Source organism: Bufo bufo, chromosome 2 (genome assembly GCF_905171765.1).
Source record: "Bufo bufo chromosome 2, aBufBuf1.1, whole genome shotgun sequence".
Classification (NCBI taxonomy): domain Eukaryota; kingdom Metazoa; phylum Chordata; class Amphibia; order Anura; family Bufonidae; genus Bufo; species Bufo bufo.
In genome coordinates this window covers 634515707-634536109 of record NC_053390.1, presented here as the reverse complement: position 1 = coordinate 634536109, position 20403 = coordinate 634515707, and the positions used below count along the sequence as shown (strand labels likewise).

The window sequence follows — 20403 nt, the reverse complement described above, 5'->3', positions numbered from 1 at the left end:
GCTCCGGCCGTCTTTCAGCATTTTGTTAATAGTATTTTCTACCATTTAATGGGGAAATTTGTATTGGTGTATCTTGATGATATTTTGATTTTTTCCCCTGATGTTCAGACCCATCAGGATCATCTTTTTCAGGTTCTGCAGATTCTGCGGGAAAATAAATTGTACGCCAAGCTGGAGAAATGTCTTTTTATGGTATCGGAGATTCAATTTCTGGGTTTTCTCCTCTCTACTTCTGGTTTTCGCATGGATCCGGAGAAGGTCCGTGCTGTACTTGAGTGGGAGCTTCCTGAGAATCAGAAGGCATTGATGCGCTTTCTGGGTTTCGCGAACTATTACAGAAAGTTCATTTTGAATTATTCCTCTGTTGTCAAACCCCTTACTGACATGACAAAAAAGGGGGCGGATTTTTCCTCTTGGTCGGAGGAGGCGCTTGCAGCCTTTTCTAAGATTAAAGAGAGTTTTGCGTCTGCTCCCGTCTTGGTGCATCCCGATGTTTCCTTACCTTTTATTGTTGAGGTGGATGCTTCCGAGGTGGGTGTGGGTGCAGTTTTGTCCCAGGGCCCTTCTCCTGCCAAATGGCGACCCTGTGCCTTTTCTCTAAAAAAACTCTCCCCGGCAGAGAGAAACTATGATGTGGGAGATAGGGAGTTGTTGGCCATCAAGTTGGCTTTCGAGGAATGGCGCCATTGGTTGGAGGGGGCCAGGCACCCTATCACCGTTTTTACCGACCATAAGAATCTGGCATACTTGGAGTCGGCCAGGCGTATGAATCCGAGACAGGCCAGATGGTCTCTGTTCTTCTCCAGATTCAATTTTGTCGTTACATTCCGACCTGGGATCAAAAATGTGAAGGCTGATGCTCTCTCTCGCTGTTTTCCGGGAGGAGGAAACTCCGAGGACCCGGGTCCCATTTTGGCGGAGGGGGTAGTTGATCTGCTCTATATTCCGATTTGGAGGCCGAGGTCCAGGCTGCCCAGACTGAGGCACCTGCCCGTTGTCCTTCTGGGATGTTGTTCGTGCCTCCTGAGCTACGTCACAAACTCTTCAAGGAGCATCATGATACGGTTCTTGCTGGTCACCCCGGGAGTAGAGCCACGGTAGATCTCATTGCTCGGAGATTTTGGTGGCCGGCTCTTCGTAAGTCGGTGGAGGGTTTTGTGGCTGCTTGTGAGATGTGCGCTCGCGCTAAGGTCCCTCGTTCACGGCCTTCAGGTTCCCTTCTCCCGTTACCCATACCTTCCCGTCCTTGGACACACCTGTCCATGGACTTTATCACGGATCTTCCTCGTTCCTCGGGGAAGTCGGTGATCCTGGTGGTGGTGGACCGTTTTAGCAAGATGGCTCATTTAGTACCTTTCCCTGGTTTACCCAATGCTAAAACGTTGGCGCAAGCTTTTGTCGACCATATTGTTAAATTGCACGGCATTCCCTCTGATATATTCTCCGATAGAGGCACGCAGTTTGTGTCCAGGTTCTGGAAGGCTTTCTGTTCTCGCCTGGGGGTTCGGCTGTCCTTCTCTTCTGCTTTTCACCCGCAGTCGAATGGTCAGACTGAGCGCCTCAATCAGAATCTGGAGACATATCTGCGCTGTTTTGTGGCAGAGAACCAGGAGGATTGGTGTTCATTTCTCCCTCTTGCTGAGTTTGCTCTGAACAACCGTCGTCAGGAATCTTCTGATAAGTCACCATTCTTTGGTGCATATGGGTTCCATCCGCAGTTTGGGACATTCTCTTTGGGGCTCTTTCTGGTTTACCTGAGGAGGAGAGATTTTCCTCGTCTTTGTCTACCATTTGGCAAAAGATTCAGAGTAATCTTAGAAAGATGAGTGAGAAGTATAAGCGTGTGGCTGATAAGAGACGTGTGCCTGGTCCGGACCTGAATGTGGGTGATCTGGTGTGGTTGTCTACAAGAAATATTAAACTGAAGGTTCCCTCCTGGAAATTGGGTCCCAAGTTTATTGGGCCTTATAAAATCTTGTCAGTCATCAATCCTGTTGCCTTCCGTCTTGATCTTCCACGGGTTTGGAAGATACATAATGTATTTCACAGATCTCTCTTAAAACCATATGTCCAGCCCACGGTACCCTCCTCTTTGCCTCCTCCTCCGATTTTGGTTGATGGCAATCTGGAGTTTGAGGTTTCCAGAATTGTGGACTCTGGCATTGTCCGCGGTTCTCTTCAGTACCTCGTTCATTGGAAGGGTTATGGTCTTGAGGAGAGGATGTGGGTTCCGGTGTCGGACATTAAAGCCACTCGCCTCATCAGTTCATTTCATAGGGCTCATCCTGAGAAGGTGGGTCCTGGGTGTCCGGAGTCCACCCGTAGAGGGGGGGGGGGTACTGTCACTACCAGAGCTTTGAGACGTTCTCACAGCTCTGTTTCTCCACCCCTGTGATGATGTCTCTACTAGAGCATGGAGGAGTTCTCACTGCTCTGTTTCTCCGCCCCTGTGATGAAGTCTTTACTTTCTGTTTCCTTCCTCCCAGCTGTTCCTCCTGCGTTTGATTTCCCTGCCTTTAAATCACCCCTCCTCCTATTGTGGGGCGTGGATTATATTTCTCATTTCAGTTGTAGCTCTTGCTTGAGTATCTTCACTTGTAGCTATCAGTTTACTGGACCTGTGTTCTGCTGCAGAAAGCACTCCGGATATTGCCAGCTGTCCTTGGATCCGTCTTCTCTGCGGCTGCAGCTCCTTCAGCTAAGTGTGCAGACATTGTTGTGTACCTGGTTATTTTCTGACTGGATCTGAGGTGGCCACGGTTCCCTCCAAATACTGAGCAGGGCACCGTTGGCCGTGCCCCTTCCACTATTGTAGGGGTTACAGTGGTCATCAGTCTTAGGTACGCGGGCATGCCTCGTTCCGCCATTTGGATCCGGGCATGTGCTTTAGCAGCATAGGGAGAGCTTTGAGGGTCTGACAGGGGTCACCCTTTATCCTCCATAGTTTGGGTCCGGTCAGTAGCTCTTTTTACTGTGTATACTCTTGTTGCTCACCTACAGCCGTGACAGCTACGCCTTCAGCACCGGGCAGCTCCGCAGACAAAGCTGGATTCCCCAGGTCAGCTAAGCAGGCTTCCAACCAGGCAGACGTCTCCCTAGCTCCGGCTCGTCTTCTAAGCTCTGCGATGAGATCCTCCAAGGTAAGTGGATGGAGTACAGCAGGGTGAGGCGTACAGCAGGGCGAGACACACGGGGCGGCAGGCGGGCAGCAGCTCTCCAAATTGCGGTCCGGCAGACAGCACAAAGCCGTCAGCCACCGCAATTATATACACCTCGAGCCATAAACACTCCTGACCATTAACCAATGCCCTATTGTTGCTGGGGCTCCTAATCTTCCTGGCCCAGCAACAATCTCAGGATGGGACATATAACTGGCCAATCAAGCCTAACCTTCCCTACCCTAGATACAATCCTACAATACTAAAACACGGGGGGCACACCAATAATGATGAAGCAGAGTGCTGGCCTGGTATATGTAGCAAGCATGAACAGAACAAGACAAAGAAATACCATACAATGGCCGCACCTCAAAAATACAATTTATTGAAATATATAAAAATTAAAAACAACAACATGTACATGGGGCAAACCCCAAGGATGGTACAATTAGAGTATGACGGTATATATATCTGTGTGGTGATGTGCCACAGAGAGAGCTATGCAAGAACGGGTAAACAATGTAATCCCTGAAACAACTCCCTCAATCCTGTAGTGGTGGCACAAACATAATGGTATCACACAAGGCATACAAAACCCATCCAAGAGGAGTGCACTTGAAGCCTGACGCGTATCGCTAGTGCCTCGACTAGCTTCCTCAGAGGTCCATGTGCATTTGAGTCCTAGGAACTCATCCAATATAGTCAGTAAAGTCAGATATCACAATTAATATATAAGAATCAGCTGTGGTCATACCTATTAAAAACTCATTTGGTGAAGAGGTCAGGCGAGAAAACGTAGATAGGTATCACCTGGATGTGTCCCAGTGCATGGTCCGTGCGCCCCTGCAAACGCCAGCGAACCGGCGTGTTGACTAGGCAGGCGCGCATGCGCAAGATGGCTCCCGGAACAGACATCGACGCCACGATGCGTTCCAATTCTTATATATTAATTGTGATATCTGACTTTACTGACTATATAGGATGAGTTCCTAGGACTCAAATGCACATGGACCTCTGAGGAAGCTAGTCGAGGCACTAGCGATACGCGTCAGGCTTCAAGTGCACTCCTCTTGGATGGGTTTTGTATGCCTTGTGTGATACCATTATGTTTGTGCCACCACTACAGGATTGAGGGAGTTGTTTCAGGGATTACATTGTTTACCCGTTCTTGCATAGCTCTCTCTGTGGCACATCACCACACAGATATATATACCGTCATACTCTAATTGTACCATCCTTGGGGTTTGCCCCATGTACATGTTGTTGTTTTTAATTTTTATATATTTCAATAAATTGTATTTTTGAGGTGCGGCCATTGTATGGTATTTCTTTGTCTTGTTCTGTTCATACCCTAGATACAATGGCTATTTTTAGCCACCTTGACCATCCACTTTCGGCGGAAAAATTCCTGCCAAAACGAATAGCCAGGTAACCTGGGATGATCATAATCCCATGAGGATCCCTCCATATTGCCATATACAGGATCCTGACATTCTTTCACCATGGTCGCTGCTCCGTTATGGGAGCAGATATGCTAACGGACAGCCAAGGTACAGAGAGGCAGCGACCGCCGACTACACTCAAAGGCGGATTGGGAATTTAAAGTAGCCCTGGAAAAAAAACTAAAAGGGGCTCCATGTTGTAGGTGGGTTCAAACTGACAGAAGACAGGCCAAAACACGTAGGCAGAGACAGCCGAAGTAGACGGGGCCTACAATACTGCAGTGCAGCGCAGAATACCACCCCAGCAGAACCGGATACCATAGGACAGCACAAAATACTGACACCCTCACCACAATATTCAACTGTATCACCATCATGAGGACAATAATACAGTTGAGTTCAGGAGGGCACCTGTGGCCGTTGAGCATCAGATCATTATGTACCTGGCCTGCAGCCATCAAGAGGGCTTGAGTGACCACCTGGGCATTGGCTCACCGGGAAATTTCCATGTAGGGTCTATGGCCAATCCGCCCCTGACTACACCTGTCCTCAGTAAGCGTTGTCTCCTGCATCGTTTAGATATCCTCCGAGCATCGCAGAATTCCTGTAACCTTTACAGTGGCTCAAAAGCAAATCTACCTGCTGCCCGCCTCGTTGTACCCTAGCGATGTGATCTCTGCCTCCCTGTATCTTGGCTGCCAATTAGCAAGTGGGGCCATAGCAAGACAACTGGTAGGTTTAGAGAAATAACAATGACATAGCTGGAATCGAGAGAACATCGGTATTAAGGGAATGTACGTAATTTAAAAAAAAACACGACTGGTCCTCTTTATTACTTGCAGTAGCACCACCCAGTGTCATGTCTCACTCATGTTCCTTTTTCTGATTGCATCCCCAGTGCTGTAGAGCAGCATATCAGCTGGTCATGAGGATATCCAATAATCTGTATGTTTTCTGATTGTCAGAGAAGAAGCAGAGCCTGTCTAGCTGCATCCTCAGCTTCCCTGACAAGAGGAGAAGTGCAGCAATCGCGGTATTCTTGGATTCTCAGAGGGACACTACTTTTGCTGCAGTTTGGGTGAGGTAGAATGGTTCGCAATGGTGTGGCTAAAGGGGGTTGTTTATTTGGTTCGGCGCTGCTGCCCACCCTGAAGCTTGTCATGAAGACAATGGATCTGCCTGTGGATTAGCCCCATTGTAAATCAGTGGGATAATCTGTTAATCGTATGAAATCTGCAACAATATTGACCATGCTCTAGATTATGAAATCCGCAGCATGCACATCATTCTGGATTATTTTTTTTTTCCTGAGCATGTGAATGGGGTATAAAGTACTTCATTTGCTGGATTGGTGCAAATCCACACCCAGATCTTGACAGAATCCTTACTGGGTGAACCTGGCCTAACAGTTTAGAGATAATATATTACTGCCCTATGAACTATAGCCTAAAGTGTCCCAGATTAAGTGTTCAATCTGGGATTCTAGTTGTTGTCCATACTGCCTCCTCATCCTCCAATGGTATGGCAAGCCAGGATGACCATCAGAATTTGATAAAACTGTAAACTGTACAGACATACCTTTTTATGAAGCTTTTTTCAGGAGTAGTATAAATATGAAGTTTTATTCTGCCAAATGCTGCTCTCCTCAAGTGTCCAGGCAGCAAGGCTCACTATGAAGTGCTCTCTGCACTGTGTTGTTCACAACGCCTCTCCTCTGAGTGATGGCTGTAGCATCCAACCAGTAGATCACTACAACCCCCCAGTCAGAAGAAAGATGAGGAGCAAAGAAGCAGTTCAATGCAGACAGCATAGTCCACCTCACAGTGAAGCTTCACTTCCTGGTTCTTGTAAGAGCAGAATCTGCCAGAATACAACTTCATACTTACACTACTCCTGATAAAAGTTCCACAAAAGTTAGCATTACCATCCCCAGCCCCTTCATAGTGCTGTCAGTTTAGGATGGTCAAAACTGCTGACAGGTTCCCTTTAAGGCTACTTTCACATCAGCGTTTTCCTTTGCGCTATTGAGATCTGTCATAGGATCTCAATACCGGGGGAAAAGACTTCAGTTTTGTCCCCATTCATTGTCAATGGGACAAAACTGAATGGATCGGAGTGCACCAGAATGCATTCCGTTCCGTTTGGTTGTGTTCCCATAGCGGACAGAAAAACACTGCAAGCCGTGTCTTTCTGTCCGGCATGGGATGCAGAGGACTAAAACCAATGTAAGTCAATGGTGCAGGATCCGTTTTCTCAGACACAAAAGAAAATGGATCCGGCGCCCATTGACTTCAGTGGAGTAGCGTGGGTTGCCAGCACCCGGGGCAAGGCAATTATTGATCCTCCCCAAGCTGTCGATACGCTGTCGATACAGATAATGTAGTAGATGTCAACTGCAGTCCTATGTAACATCACAGATAACACAGTGATAACTCTCTGAGTACAGATAATCTAGTAAATGGATGGGAGGCCCTATAATTCAGAACATGCACAGTGTGGCCTCAAGTTCTCCTGCCCCCCCCCCCACAACCCTACCATGAAAGAAATATGTGGATGGACATTACATATATTGGTACAAAAAATACTGTAGAATACAGCACCTTACCTCTTACATCCAGTCACGTCTCCTCTGAGGTACACTCTTTCCTCAACGTCTTCATTCGGAGATGAGACCGCCATGATACCTTCTTTCAGCCGTGTCTAGTCTCTGCAGAGTTTATCACAGAAAAACATTTTTAGATTCCTCACTTTACTATAGTCCTCTCCCTCCTGGTGCCTCAACACGGTCATCCTGCTGCTACCCCCAATACTGTGCTAGTACCATACAGATAGTCCCCCATAATACACTCCGAAACTGTCCTGAGGGGTAATAGTGTTCCCTGCATAGTAATGTCCTCCATATTGCGCTCAACAATAAAATCCCCTCAGCACCGCAGTATTAATAATGCCCCCATAGGGCTCCTAGTAGTGCCCCCAGCAGTAACAAGGCCCCTCGATAAGGTACCCCTATAAGAGCCCGCAATAGTAATAAAGCCCCCTATAGTGTCTGCAGTAGTTATAATGCCGCCTATAGTGGTCCAAATATTTATAAAGACCCTTGCAGTAGCCCCAGTATTTATAAATCCCCGTCTCAGTGTCCCCTCTGTATTATTATATATAATTGCCTCCTCTGTATATGAAGTATTGGCCCCTCTTTATCATTATGGCCCACTCTCTCTATATATAGTAATCCTCATCCGTCCTCCCCACCTCCATAGTGCCCCCAGTGCTGCCTGCCTTAGGGTGCATACATAAAAAAAAAGAACTAATCACCTCTCTTCTTCACTCCGTCACTGCGTGTGGCCTGTGTTCGGGCGTCCCGACGCAGGTGGTCACGAACACATCACTGTACCCTGCTGCGCCGCGTCATCACGTGAGACCCGTCACAGTGAGGTAATCGTGATCTCCTGCGCGGTTCAACTGCCTGATGGCCTGGAGCCTATGAGGCATAACAGAGGGGACGGTCGCCCTCATTCTACTGCCTGGCGCCCCCTGCAATTTGGTGCCTGGGGTAATGCCCCCCCCTCGCGCTACGCCACTGTTGACTTATAATGGTTTTAGTGCTGGATCCGTCATGGCTATTTTAGAGATAATACAACCGGATCCATTCATAACAGATGCAGACGGTTGTATTATCAGTAACGGAAGCGTTTTCCCTGATCCATGACAGATCCAGCAAAACACAGATATGAAAGTAGCCTAAACTGGACTTGTTATATACTAGATAGAAATAGTGCGGCCAGCAGGTGGCAGTGTCACCTGCATGCACTAGGGTTCCTGTGGTTCAGTGTCCTATGGCTAGAACTTTATGGTGGTCCCCAAAATGCACCCTAAACCAACTGCTGTGACTGGATGGGACCCAGTGCAGGGCGCACGTCGGAGGTTGCCCTTTTTTCTAACATACACAAACAGAAGTTCTGACCTGACCTTCAGCACTGTACCAAGAAATGCTGAGTGACAAGTCAAGTCTGTAGAGAAATACATGATGCCATCTTCCAGGATCTCTGACTTCCCTTAAGTCATCCCATTCTGAGAAATGACAGCTCGCCCCAGGTTGGGTGATGTCATCAGCTGCTTATTAGAAGAGGACATGGGTGCAAGCCACTAGAGGAGCTGTGCACGCTGTGTCCACCGGGGGGCGCTGGTAGGCAGGCGCACAGACTCTGTGGAGGGAGGGGGCGCTCTAGAGCCACCCGCATGCTGAAGAACTTGGTGTCTGTCACTGGCGGCGGAAGCCATGGATAGCGATGATGAAAACGTGGAGGAGACGGTGGCAGGTGGGTGCTTTGTGTCTGGATGTGCACGCGGGGCGTAGTGTAGATCCATGGCTGACATGTGAGCGGTAACGTGCAGGCTGAAATAGGGTCTCCCCAAAAAGGAAGTGCCCTGTACACACAGCGCAATGTGATGCAAGCTGCTGGGGGCTTCTATATACAGTATTCCTAGGAGCTGCAGATCCAGCCCATAGAAGGAGAAGTAGACAGCATGGCAGGGGGCCAGAGACAGCAAGTTTCCATAAGCAGGGATCCACTTCCTATAGATCCATGACAAGCTGCGTGATCTGAAAGTGGTCAGCAGATCCCAGACTTCCTGGCCTAGGAATACATGTCAGGCTACAGCATGTAGAGATCAGCCATGTCCCCAGACAGGAGGAGGAGAAGTATGGGCAACATGTTACTTAAAGTGAACCTGTCCCTATAAAACGCAGTGCAGCGTGTTCTGGAGCAGATTGATGTGCGGTAGTGATGATCCAACTAGTGCGTTCATCGGAACAAATTTACACGTTTAAGAGTGCGTTCCCACAGCCAGGCTCGGACTGGCCCCAGGGGTACAGGTGAATCCCCGGTGGGCCCCTGAGCAAGGTGGGCCCCTAGTCTCCCACCCCCTGCACAAGTGGCACAGTAGACTTACTGCACTACATATATATTCAGTGTACAGCACCTCAACCAGCCTATGTTCATATAAAAAACCTTATAGATTAATAAAGAAACTCCCCAGGTTATTATTATAGACACGATCAGAGCTGAGATGACTTCTAGGTATAGAGGAAAGCTGTCAGTGTCGTCTTCCTCAGGACCTACCTTCTCTATGCAGGGACCTCCATATTCAACCATCTGGTAGCATCTTGCTGCTGTATGAGCAGGTAATATTTGAATGTATCTGTACGGTGGGCCCCCAAAATAAATTTTACTGGTGTGCCCTAGGCACCCCAGTCTGCCACTGCCCACAGCTCTGGACGAACCCTCTGCCGATGATTAACATGGCTGCACATCTTGCATTGCCTTGGTAATCTTGCACATGCACCGTTACCGCAAGTATTGGTGCATACGCAGTGATATAAAAAAAAGAATCCGCTTAAATAAATTTGTATGTGCTGCGAAACGAATTTTAGCGGCGTGTGCACAATCACTGATTCAGTTTACCAGGCAGATAATTTGAGCACGAAGTAACGGCGCATGCTCGAGATTATCAGCGGTATTGTTTTGGTTTTTTATAGTGACAGCTCTCTACATAGTGAATGCTGTCAATCACTGATAGTAGCCACATGGGCTGTCTTTAGCTCAGATATGTATACGTTTTTTAGATCCTCTTCCCATAAAACTATATATCAGTCTGCTCAGCTCCTCCTGCTGTATACCCTGCAGACTGCACTGCATTTCATAGTGACAGGCTCCCTCGAACCCAGTAATTTGCTAAGGTTTATTATGGATATATATATATATATATTAGTACTATGTTACATCGCTGTACAGATTCTAAAGCGCAATAGGCACCTAGGTATCTATTTCGCTAGAAAAAGTCAAAGAAAAAAATAAAGTACATTAGAAATAATAATCTAATCACATTTAGAGTAGGTTTTAATAAAGTTTATTTATAAGTCTAGGTACACTTTAAACCAGGAATGGCCACCCTGAGGCTCTCTAGCTGTTGCAAAACTACAACTCCCAGCATGCCCAGACTTCCTACAGCAGGGCGTGGTGGGAATTGTAGTTTTACAACAGCTGGAGAGTCACAAGTTGGCCATCCCTGCTTTAAACACTTGGAAAATCCCGTTCAAGGGGTTGTCTGAGACCATAAAAAAATCTCGGACAAGCCCTGCAGGTGCCTACAATAAAAAAAAAATCATCCTATACTCACCTCTTTCTCAAGAGCTATTCTCTGTGGTCAGGTGCCATATACCAGCATGTCACCAGTGTACCGGGCTAGCACCTCAGAGAACGACTTCGAAGAGAGAAGTGAGTATAACATGTTTTGTTTTTTTTTTGTTTTAGGCTATTTCAGAGCTTGTCCAAGATTTTAAATCTTGGACAACCCCTTTAAGAACCTTTTATGTATGCATAAACTGTATGTTGCCTGTAAAAATGACATACACTGGAGGTAATTTTGTATGTATAGTGCGCCCTAGTGACATCATTTTCTTATCTTTTGATGTCCACCTGGTGCAAGCATTTATAAACTTACCTTATAGATGTGGGGTCTCTGGAGTCTGCCGAGGGACTGTTTCCCATTGTATAGATCAGGAATCAGCAACCTCCGGCACTTTAGATGTTCTGAAACTACAACTCCCAGAATGCTCCATCCACATCTATGGGAGTTGTGAGAACAGCCGAGCATGTTGGCATGCTGGGAGTTGTAGTTTCACAGCAGCTGAAGTACTGAAGGTTGCTGGTCCCATCGGTGGATCCATCTTGTCTCCTGCTTCATTCTCTGCCAGTCTGTTTGGTCTCTCAGAAAGGCAACAGATCGAAGGGGAAAAAGTGATGCCTGTCCTGTAGCCCCCTCAAAAAGGAAAGTGGTGTGACAGCCTGTGTGGGGGGCCATTGCCCCCCGAACCTTCTGGTGGATGTCTAAGGCACTTCTAAAGGCATAAGTTAATTTGTAAAGGGATATATATATATTTGAACCATCTGGAGACTCTGGGATTTAGAAAGGCTCCAGTTTAGCGAGAGACCTTTACTAATTAGGCTACTTTCACACTAGCGTTTTGGTTTCCGTTTGTGAGATCCGTTCAGGGCTCTCACAAGCCGTCCAAAATGGGTCAGTTTTGCCCTAATGCATTCTGAATGGAAAAGGATCCGCTCAGGATGCATCAGTTTGCCTCTGTTCCATCTCCATTCCGCTTTGGAGACGGACACCAAAACGCCGCTTGACGAAACTGTCTCCTGTCACCCTCAGCACTATATGTTTTTTTTTTCTATCTGACCAATATATTTCCTAGAACAGAGTAAGGGTCCATTCACACGCCCGTGTGTGTTTTGCGGATCCACGGATGCGTGGATCCGCAAAACACAGACATCGGCGATGTGTGTTTCGGTATTTTGCGGACCGCACATCGCCGGCATTCTCATAGAAAATGCCTTTTCTTGTCCGCAATTGCGGACAAGAATAGGATATGTTCTATTTTTTTCGGGATCGGAATTGCGGACCCGGAAGTGCGGATCCGCAATTCCGGATCCGGGCAGCACATCTTGCTGCCCCATAGAAATGAATGGGTCCGCATTTTGCGGAACGAAATTGCGGACGTGTGAATGGACCCTAAAGCTACATTCACACAAATGGTCCTTTTTCACTCTATGCCTTTTTGGGAAATACCTGTTAAAAACTGTTCCCTTCATTTGTATGGGGCTGTCAGTCTGTGAAAACGGACAAAATAGATGGGCCATCAAAAAAACGGCCGTGTGAATAACCCCATAGACTACCATTGCACTTAAAACAGCCGTGTGAATAACCCCATAGACTACCATTGCTCTTCAAACGGCCGTGTGAATAACCCCATAGACTACCATTGCTCTTAAAACGGCCGTGTGAATGTAAGGAAACATTCTCTGTGACTGTGGTTGTACTTGAGACCTTGAAGCATGTAAATTGTAATCAGGCTGAGGCCTTGTAATAAACCCCTGCATGTTAATGACGAGAAGCTGTCTTTCCAGCAAGAAAATAAAAATCTTGGATATTTTCGAACCATAGGGAATCCAGTATATGTCAGTAGTGTGGTAAAGCAGCGCCTGGTTCTAGAGATGCTGACGCTCCAGTACCTGAGAATTACCTCTCGCCCAGACAGGCTGCAGTCGTGACCATAATCTTCTTTACAGGCAGACGAGGGAGGTTAGGAAGGTGAGAGATAAAGGGCTTAGTCTATAAGATACTGCTAAGAACAGTGTTAGACTATGGAGGCAGTGACAAGTCATTAAAACTGTGATTTATAAATGTATCTGACGTCTACGCCATTCTGAAGACCTCTGCTTCCTGTAACGGTGCATTCACAGGACCGTACGGATTCAGAAAGCAGAAGAAATCCGTGTACTTTCTGCATCCGTGAGTCATGATGGACCACATCCACATCCCAGGACACGCTCAAAAACGCTGCTTGCAGCTTTTTTGTGTATATGATGGGAATGCAATGAAACGGAAGGGAATGTATTTTGGAGCACTCCATTCCCTTCAGTTCAGTTGTGTCGCCAATGACAATGAATAGGGACAAAACTGAAGCGTTTGCCCCCGCTATTGAGATCCTATGATGGATCTCGGTAGCGGAAAGGGAAAGCGCCGCAGATGTGAAAGTAGCCTTAGTCCGTTCCACAGAAGATGGAAAATGTCCTATACTTTTCTGCAAATCCCATTGACGTCAAAGGCTGCAAATTTCATATGGTAGTGTAAATGCACCTTAAATGGGTTATCTGACTCTAACAAATTCTCCCCCACATGCCGGGCCCCTCACACTGATTCTACTTACCTGGCTCCCCGCGTCACTCCTGGACCCCGCACCGCCGCAGCTGCTTCTCCCTGTGCGCAGAAGAAAACATCCGCTGTCGTGGGGGCAGCCAATGGCAGGCGGTGACGAGCCTCCCTAGTATCGCGGTAACACTAGGGAGGCTCGTCCCTGTCACCGCCTGCCATCGGCTAGACGACCCCGCTTCCCCCGACACCAGATGTTTTCATCTGCGCACAGGGAGAAGCAGCTGCGGCGGTGCGGGGAACAGGAGTACAATCAGTGTGAGTGGCCCGGCATATGGGTGAACATTTGTTAGTGTCGGATAACCCATTTAAGTTATATCTTGTTTACATGAAAAGGCTGATCTTTTTCTTCAGTTGTAATCCAGTCTAGGTAATATTGTTGAGACAGACATGGCACAAATATTTCTTCCCTCCTGAGGTTTGCTACAATGTATAGGTGTAGATAAATGTATCAGTCTGGAATCCAGGCTGCTGTTGTTTGTCCACATCTGCATTAGGGTTCCATTAGGAGCCTTCATCACAGATTCCATCAAAACAGCAAGAAAAATCCATGCTGGTAAAATGACAGAAACCTGACAGACCCCATTATAGTCAGCTGGGGACTGTAGGTATCCATCCTAGACTACAATTACGTCTATCTGTTCCTACGACTAAACGGAAAAAATAGAAAGCCCAAAGCAGATGTGAACACTCTTTAAGGGAGTCTTTAGTACAGTGGTCCCCCAATAAAGATGAGCAAAATGATTTGTATGTAATGATTAGTTCATCGAACAGCGGGGATAGCCTCTCGCTGCTCAAGAGGCTCCCCTTTGCCGCTTGATTGACACTGCTGGACATCTCACCCATCCCTGACAGTCTCTCTCCTGCATCATTGCTCTGAGTAGCAGCACAAGCGCAGAGACTCAGTTGCTCCAGTAGCAGAGATCCTAGTAGCGGCGCAAGCGCAGGAGCAGAAGTGCAGGCGCGAGATTGTTAAGGGCAGTGGAGAAGTCTGGCCCTGTCGATCAAGCGGTAAGGGGAAAACTTCTTGAGCAGCCGGAAAAAAACAATGTTGCTCAAGAACTCTGTTTGATGAATGAATCGATTTTGTACAAATCGCTTTGCTCATCTCTAGTCCTCAATCATTAGCTCAGTAGCACAAATGTGGCTCACGACTCGCTATAGGACCCTTGAGTTGTGACTCATATGCAATGGCTCCGTAATAAGTTTTCATTATTGACAAATTTACAGACATATCCTCACCCCAAATAGTGCTAGTCTGTATGGTATCTCTTTTCCTTTACTATATACCACCTAAAACAGGTAGTGTTGCTCTGGCCATTTTATTCCTTCAATCATATATTGGTTGAAGTGAGGAATGACTAAAAACCTGACGATGCATTAAGTAAATTAGTGTGAAATTTGGTCTGAGAGGTGGTTGCAGCCATAGCATTTTAGTGCCGGAAAGATGCCTGTTGATCAGTTAGACTGCGCAGCACATTCACATATAACGTGCACATATGTTGGTTTATTTCCTATAATGCATCTAATAGGTGCTCTTAAAGGCTACGTACACCTTTTGGGGGAATTTTGTTAATTTGTATTGTACCCATTGAGGTGCAAATAATATTTTCAATTGGTCTTCATTTAAAAATATCGAGCCCTTTTCTCTGTACAGAGCTGAGATGCTCTACTAGCAGAATCTGAATGTTCTCTAGGGAGCTGACTGGCTCCTGATCTGTGACATTATAACCACTCATTATAGCTCAATCCTTAATTTACAGATAAGAATGTAGTGCTTATGACCTTTTAGTAATTTAGAGAGAAGTGTTATTAGATGACTGGCATAAAGTGAAAGGATTCACACATCTAAAAACAGTACACCCTTTGTAAGTCAAAGGGTTTATTTTTAATAAAGACCAATTAAAAAAATGTTTCCATTTCGTCCACCATGACGGCTTTACTATGAGATTGACCCTTGACCTCTGTAGGGGCAGGAACACACAGAGTTTAAAAGGCCACCACCCACACTCACCCTCAGTGTTTCCTGTCCCTACGGGGTCAACCACACAGAGAGCCCTCCTGGTGGAGGTGAAGAAAAAGTTTATTATTTTATAAAATACCTGAGGATTCCGTCCTCGTCCCCTGCCCTCCTGCGGTCTGGTCCAAAGCTGGGCAGGGGATTCATATGGAGCCGATCTCGCTTCTGTACCAGGAGCCTGTATCCCTCCCCACAGTGCGGTCCCCCTTCCCTATGTTGAGGAAGCTGACCGCAGGGAAGCAGCATGCTGAACGCCGACAGGAAGCCTCAGCATTACTCTCTGCTCCCGGCGGCTGGAGGCAAAAGGGCGGAGCTTAGACAGGAAGGGGCGGAGCTTAGATCGGCCGCACGGCGGTGACGTCAGACGCCGGACTGACTACTTGTGGCGGCAGATTCAAACAGGCAGTGGCACCGATCTTCCTCCTGGCGCATACAGCACTAATGTCTGCTCCTGAAGCCCCGGACGCCTCTACAGCCCAGATGGACTCTGAAACTCCCTCGGCTACTCCAACAGTGAGTTCCCCTGTGGGGAAAGACAAAATGATGTATCCTTTTTTGACTTACTTGCTGTTTTGTCTATTGATACCTGGCTGCTCCTCTCTTTTATAGGGAGTTAAAGAGCCCAGAACAAGGTCTAAAGTTCAAAGATGTGCAACTTGTAATAAGAAGCTCCCCGAGAATTATAAAAAGAAGCTCTGCCAGAGCTGCATAAAAGACCTTATAAAAGAGGAGCAGCCGTCAATTTTGTCCGAGGTCAAAACGCTTATTCAGAACGAAATTAAGTCCTCTTTGGCCTCCCTCAGATCAGCCCCGTCTACACCTCCTGCTGCAAAAAAAACTAGATTATCCGCCCCATCCTCCTCTGTTTCGGAGATTATGGACGAGGGGGCCTCCACCTCTGGACAGAATGTGGACTTTGACGTTCTATCAGAGGGGGAGATAATGGAAGATAATAAAAAATATTTATTTTCTTCCGAGGATATGGAGGAGCTATTGGGAGCTGTCAGAGCAACCATGGGGATTGAGGAGGTGAAAAAACCAAGGTCTGTCTTAGACGAGATGTTCGGGGGACTCAGAGCAAAAAAGTTAAAAGTTTTCCCAATGAATGAAAATTTAAAGGACATGATCTTAGACGAGTGGACTGACCCCGAGAGGAGACTAGGGGTATCTCGGGAATTCAGAAACCGGTTGTTGTTTGATCCAGCGGACGTCAAATTATTTAACGAGACCCCCAAAATTGACATCTAAGTGGCGAAAGTAGTTAAGAAGACTTCCCTCCCATTTGAGGACTCTTCACAACTACAGGACCCAATGGAAAGGAAAGCCGACTCTCTCCTAAAGAAATCCTGGGAGACAGCTATGTTTGGGGTCAAAACCAACATAGCCGCAACATCAGTCGCAAGATCTATGTGTTTTTGGCTTAACGAACTAGAAGAACATATCAAAAACAAGACTCCTAGGGAGGAAATATTGAGCTCTATCCCACTCCTCAAATCTGCCACGGCCTTCTTGGCGGATGCCTCGGCGGAATCGGTGAGGTTCGCCGCTAAGGATGCGGCCCTCACCAATTCCGCAAGGAGAGCTTTGTGGATGAAAGCCTGGGGAGGGGATAGAGCATCAAAAGCAAAACTATGCTCCATAGCGTTTTCTGGGGAATACGTTTTTGGACCCGTATTAGACTCTATCCTGGAAAAGGCTGCAGACAAAAAAAAGGGGTTCCCGGAAGAGACCAAAAAGAAGCCCTTTCGTTCCTCCAACTCCCAAACTAGACCCTATAGGGGCAAAGGAAAGGGGGGTAGGTGGAGTTACCAGAAGGGGGGAAAAGGCAGAGGTTTCCTTCTTAACCCCTAAAATAAAGATAAACAATGACGCCAGAGTAGGGGGAAGACTGCGGAATTTTCTGTCCCAGTGGGAGTCCATTACAAAAAATCCATGGGCCCTAAATATAATTCGGGATGGCTACCGGATACAATTTTCCTCAGTCCCTCCAAAGAGGTTCAAAATAACCTCTCACAGCCCAAAAATAATAGAAAAAATCTGGCAGGGTATCCTGCAACTTATAGACTCAGGCGTTGTGACAGAAGTCCCAAGTACAGAAAGAGGAAGGGGTTATTATTCCAGTCTATTTCTGGTACAAAAACCAGATGGTACCTTCCGCACTATTATAAATCTAAAAGGATTAAACAAAGCGGTCGCATACAGGAAATTCAGGATGGAATCTGTAACATCCATCATTCCCCTGATCAGAACAGGAGACTTCATGACGTCCATAGATTTAAAAGACGCGTACTATCACGTCCCCATAAACAGATCATCGCAAAAATTCCTCAGGTTTGCCCTAGTGGACAGCTCAGGAGTTGTAAGACACTTCCAGTTCACCGTGTTACCCTTTGGAATCTCATCTGCTCCAAGGGTATTCACAAAACTAGTAGTAGAAATGATATCCCCTCTGAGAGCAGAAGGGATAAAAATTTTCCCATACTTGGACGACTTTCTGGTCCTGGGACCCTCGGAGCAGGAGACAACCAGCATTACCAGAGACCTGATGCACAGGTTTTCAGACCTGGGGTGGGTAATAAACCTGAAAAAATCAAGTTTAGTCCCCTCAACCAAAATGAAATTTCTGGGGGTAATACTGGACTCGGTCTCCCAGGTGACATCCCTCCCTCGGGAAAAAGTTACGTCGTTTATGGAAAAAACACAAAAATTCCGAAGTCAATCCCAGTGCTCCATTCGCAATGCCATGAGCCTCCTAGGCACAATGACCTCCTGCATAACAGCGGTGTCTTGGTCTCAGGCCCACACCAGGATTCTCCAATCTTGGATCCTGAGAATTTGGGACAAGAGACAGTGCTTTCTAGAGAAAAAAATCCCCATCCCGAGTCAGGTAAAATCAGATTTAAAATGGTGGATGAAAAAGGAAAACCTGCAAAAGAGTGTACCCTGGGTAAAAGATCCGGAGATTCAAATAAACACGGATGCAAGTGGTACAGGATGGGGAGCAAAAATAGGCTCGATAAATTACCAGGGCACTTGGTCGGACGCCATGAGAAAATGTTCCTCAAATCACAGAGAATTGAGGGCAATCTGGGAGGTGCTGAAGGTGTCACAGGACAGGGTCTCCGGAAAACACCTAAAAATCCTCTCGGACAACGTAACAGCCGTAGCATACCTGGAACATCAGGAGGCACACGATCATCAGGCTTAAAGGAATTGGCAGAAAAAATATTCTCCTTGGCGGAAAAGAACATTCTATCCATCACTGCTATCCATCTAAAGGGTACAGAAAACATACAGGCAGATTTTCTCAGCAGAGTAACCATAGATCTGGGGGAATGGGCCCTAAACTCAATCGTATTCGAGCAGATTACCAGGAGGTGGGGGACCCCCAAGATAGACCTGTTTGCATCAAAAAAGAACGCAAAGGTCCATCCCTTTTTGCTCCCTAAACCCAAGAGACAACCCTTGGGCGATAGACGCATTTTCAGTCAGGTGGTCTTGGGATCTAGCCTATGCCTTCCCCCCCTTGGCCATTAATACCCAGGGTGCTGCAGAAAATAAGATCGGACCCAGTAACAGTAATACTGGTTGTCCCGTACTGGACAAAAAGGAATTGGTTCCCAGTGTTAAAAGAACTAGCTCTGGAAGAACCCTGGATAATCCCCCCGCGGGAGGACATTATCTCTCAGGGTCCAATTCTTCACCAGAATCCAGGTCTTTTCAGACTATCGGTCTGGATTCTGAACGCGAAATCCTAAAAAGCAGAGGGATATCAGAGAAAGTCATAAACACCCTTAAGTCCAGCAGGAAAGAAGTTACTTCTGCAATATATCTTAAGATATGGAAAAAATATTGTAGTTGGCTTGGCCAGACTCCTCCCGTAAACTCTTCTCCCAATATTAAAAAAGTGCTAGACTTCCTCCAACGAGGGTTAGATCTGGGCCTTAGACCAAGTACTCTCAAAGTACAGATCTCTGCTTTGGGGGCTTGTTATGATACGGACCTGGCCAGTCACAGGTGGATAAGGAGGTTCATAAAAGCTGCCTCAAGATTGAGACCTTCCCTAACCCCTAGGACGCCTCAATGGGATCTAAACTTGGTCCTAAAAAACCTTACAAATTCGCCTTTTTCTCCTACGCAGGATATATCTCTCAAACACCTATCTTTAAAAGCAGCCTTCCTAGTAGCAATCACTTCAGCCAGACGTCTGGGTGAAATCCAAGCGCTGTCCTGCAGGGAACCATACCTCACGATCTTCCCGGACAGAATAGTTTTACGTTTAGATCCAGGTTTTCTCCCAAAAGTGGTGTCGGACTTTCACAGAGACCAAGAGATCATCCTTCCATCTTTTCCCAAGGACGACCCATCACAAGATCAGTTCCAGTTCCTGGACGTCCGGGATACCATCATACAATACCTGGACTTAACAAAAGAATTTAGGAAAGATGATAACCTTTTCGTTCAGTATGGGGGTCCAAACAGGGGGAAAAAGGCATCCAAAGCCACGATCGGAAGATGGATCAGATCTACTATTATTTGCTGCTACCAGAAGTCGGGTCTAGATAGCCCCACAAATATAAAAGCTCACTCTACAAGAGCTATGGCGTCTTCATGGGCAGAAAGAGGAGGTGTCTCCCTTGACAGGATTTGTAAAGCAGCCACCTGGTCGAATATAAGTACTTTTATCAAACATTACCGGATTAATGTGTCAGCTTCTGCGGATTTAACCTTCGGTCAGAAGGTTCTACAAGCAGTTACCCACCCTGTTTAATAATCTGGTAGTTCTCATAGTAAAGCCGTCATGGTGGACGAAATGGAAAGACCGTAATTAGACTTACCGGTAATTCTGTTTCCTTGAGTCCACCATGACGGCTTTACTATGAGATTGACCCTTGACCTCTGTAGGGGCAGGAACACACAGAGTTTAAAAGGCCACCACCCACACTCACCCTCAGTGCTTTCCAAATTACCAAGTGGGTGTAGCCTTAACCTAGGCAAGTATATGAAT

At 46.7% G+C, this 20403-nt stretch overlaps 1 protein-coding gene across 1 annotated transcript in view; it reads left to right on the top strand.

The window, feature by feature from the left end:
- Positions 1–8761: 8761 nt before the first annotated feature.
- SETD7 (SET domain containing 7, histone lysine methyltransferase) overlaps positions 8762–20403 on the top strand; it is a 35630-nt gene continuing 23988 nt past the window's right edge. Inside the window, exon 1 of the mRNA XM_040418470.1 lies at positions 8762–8916. Coding sequence (XP_040274404.1) covers positions 8877–8916 — 40 coding nt within the window. The 5' untranslated portion in view covers positions 8762–8876. The remainder of the gene's footprint in view (positions 8917–20403) is intronic.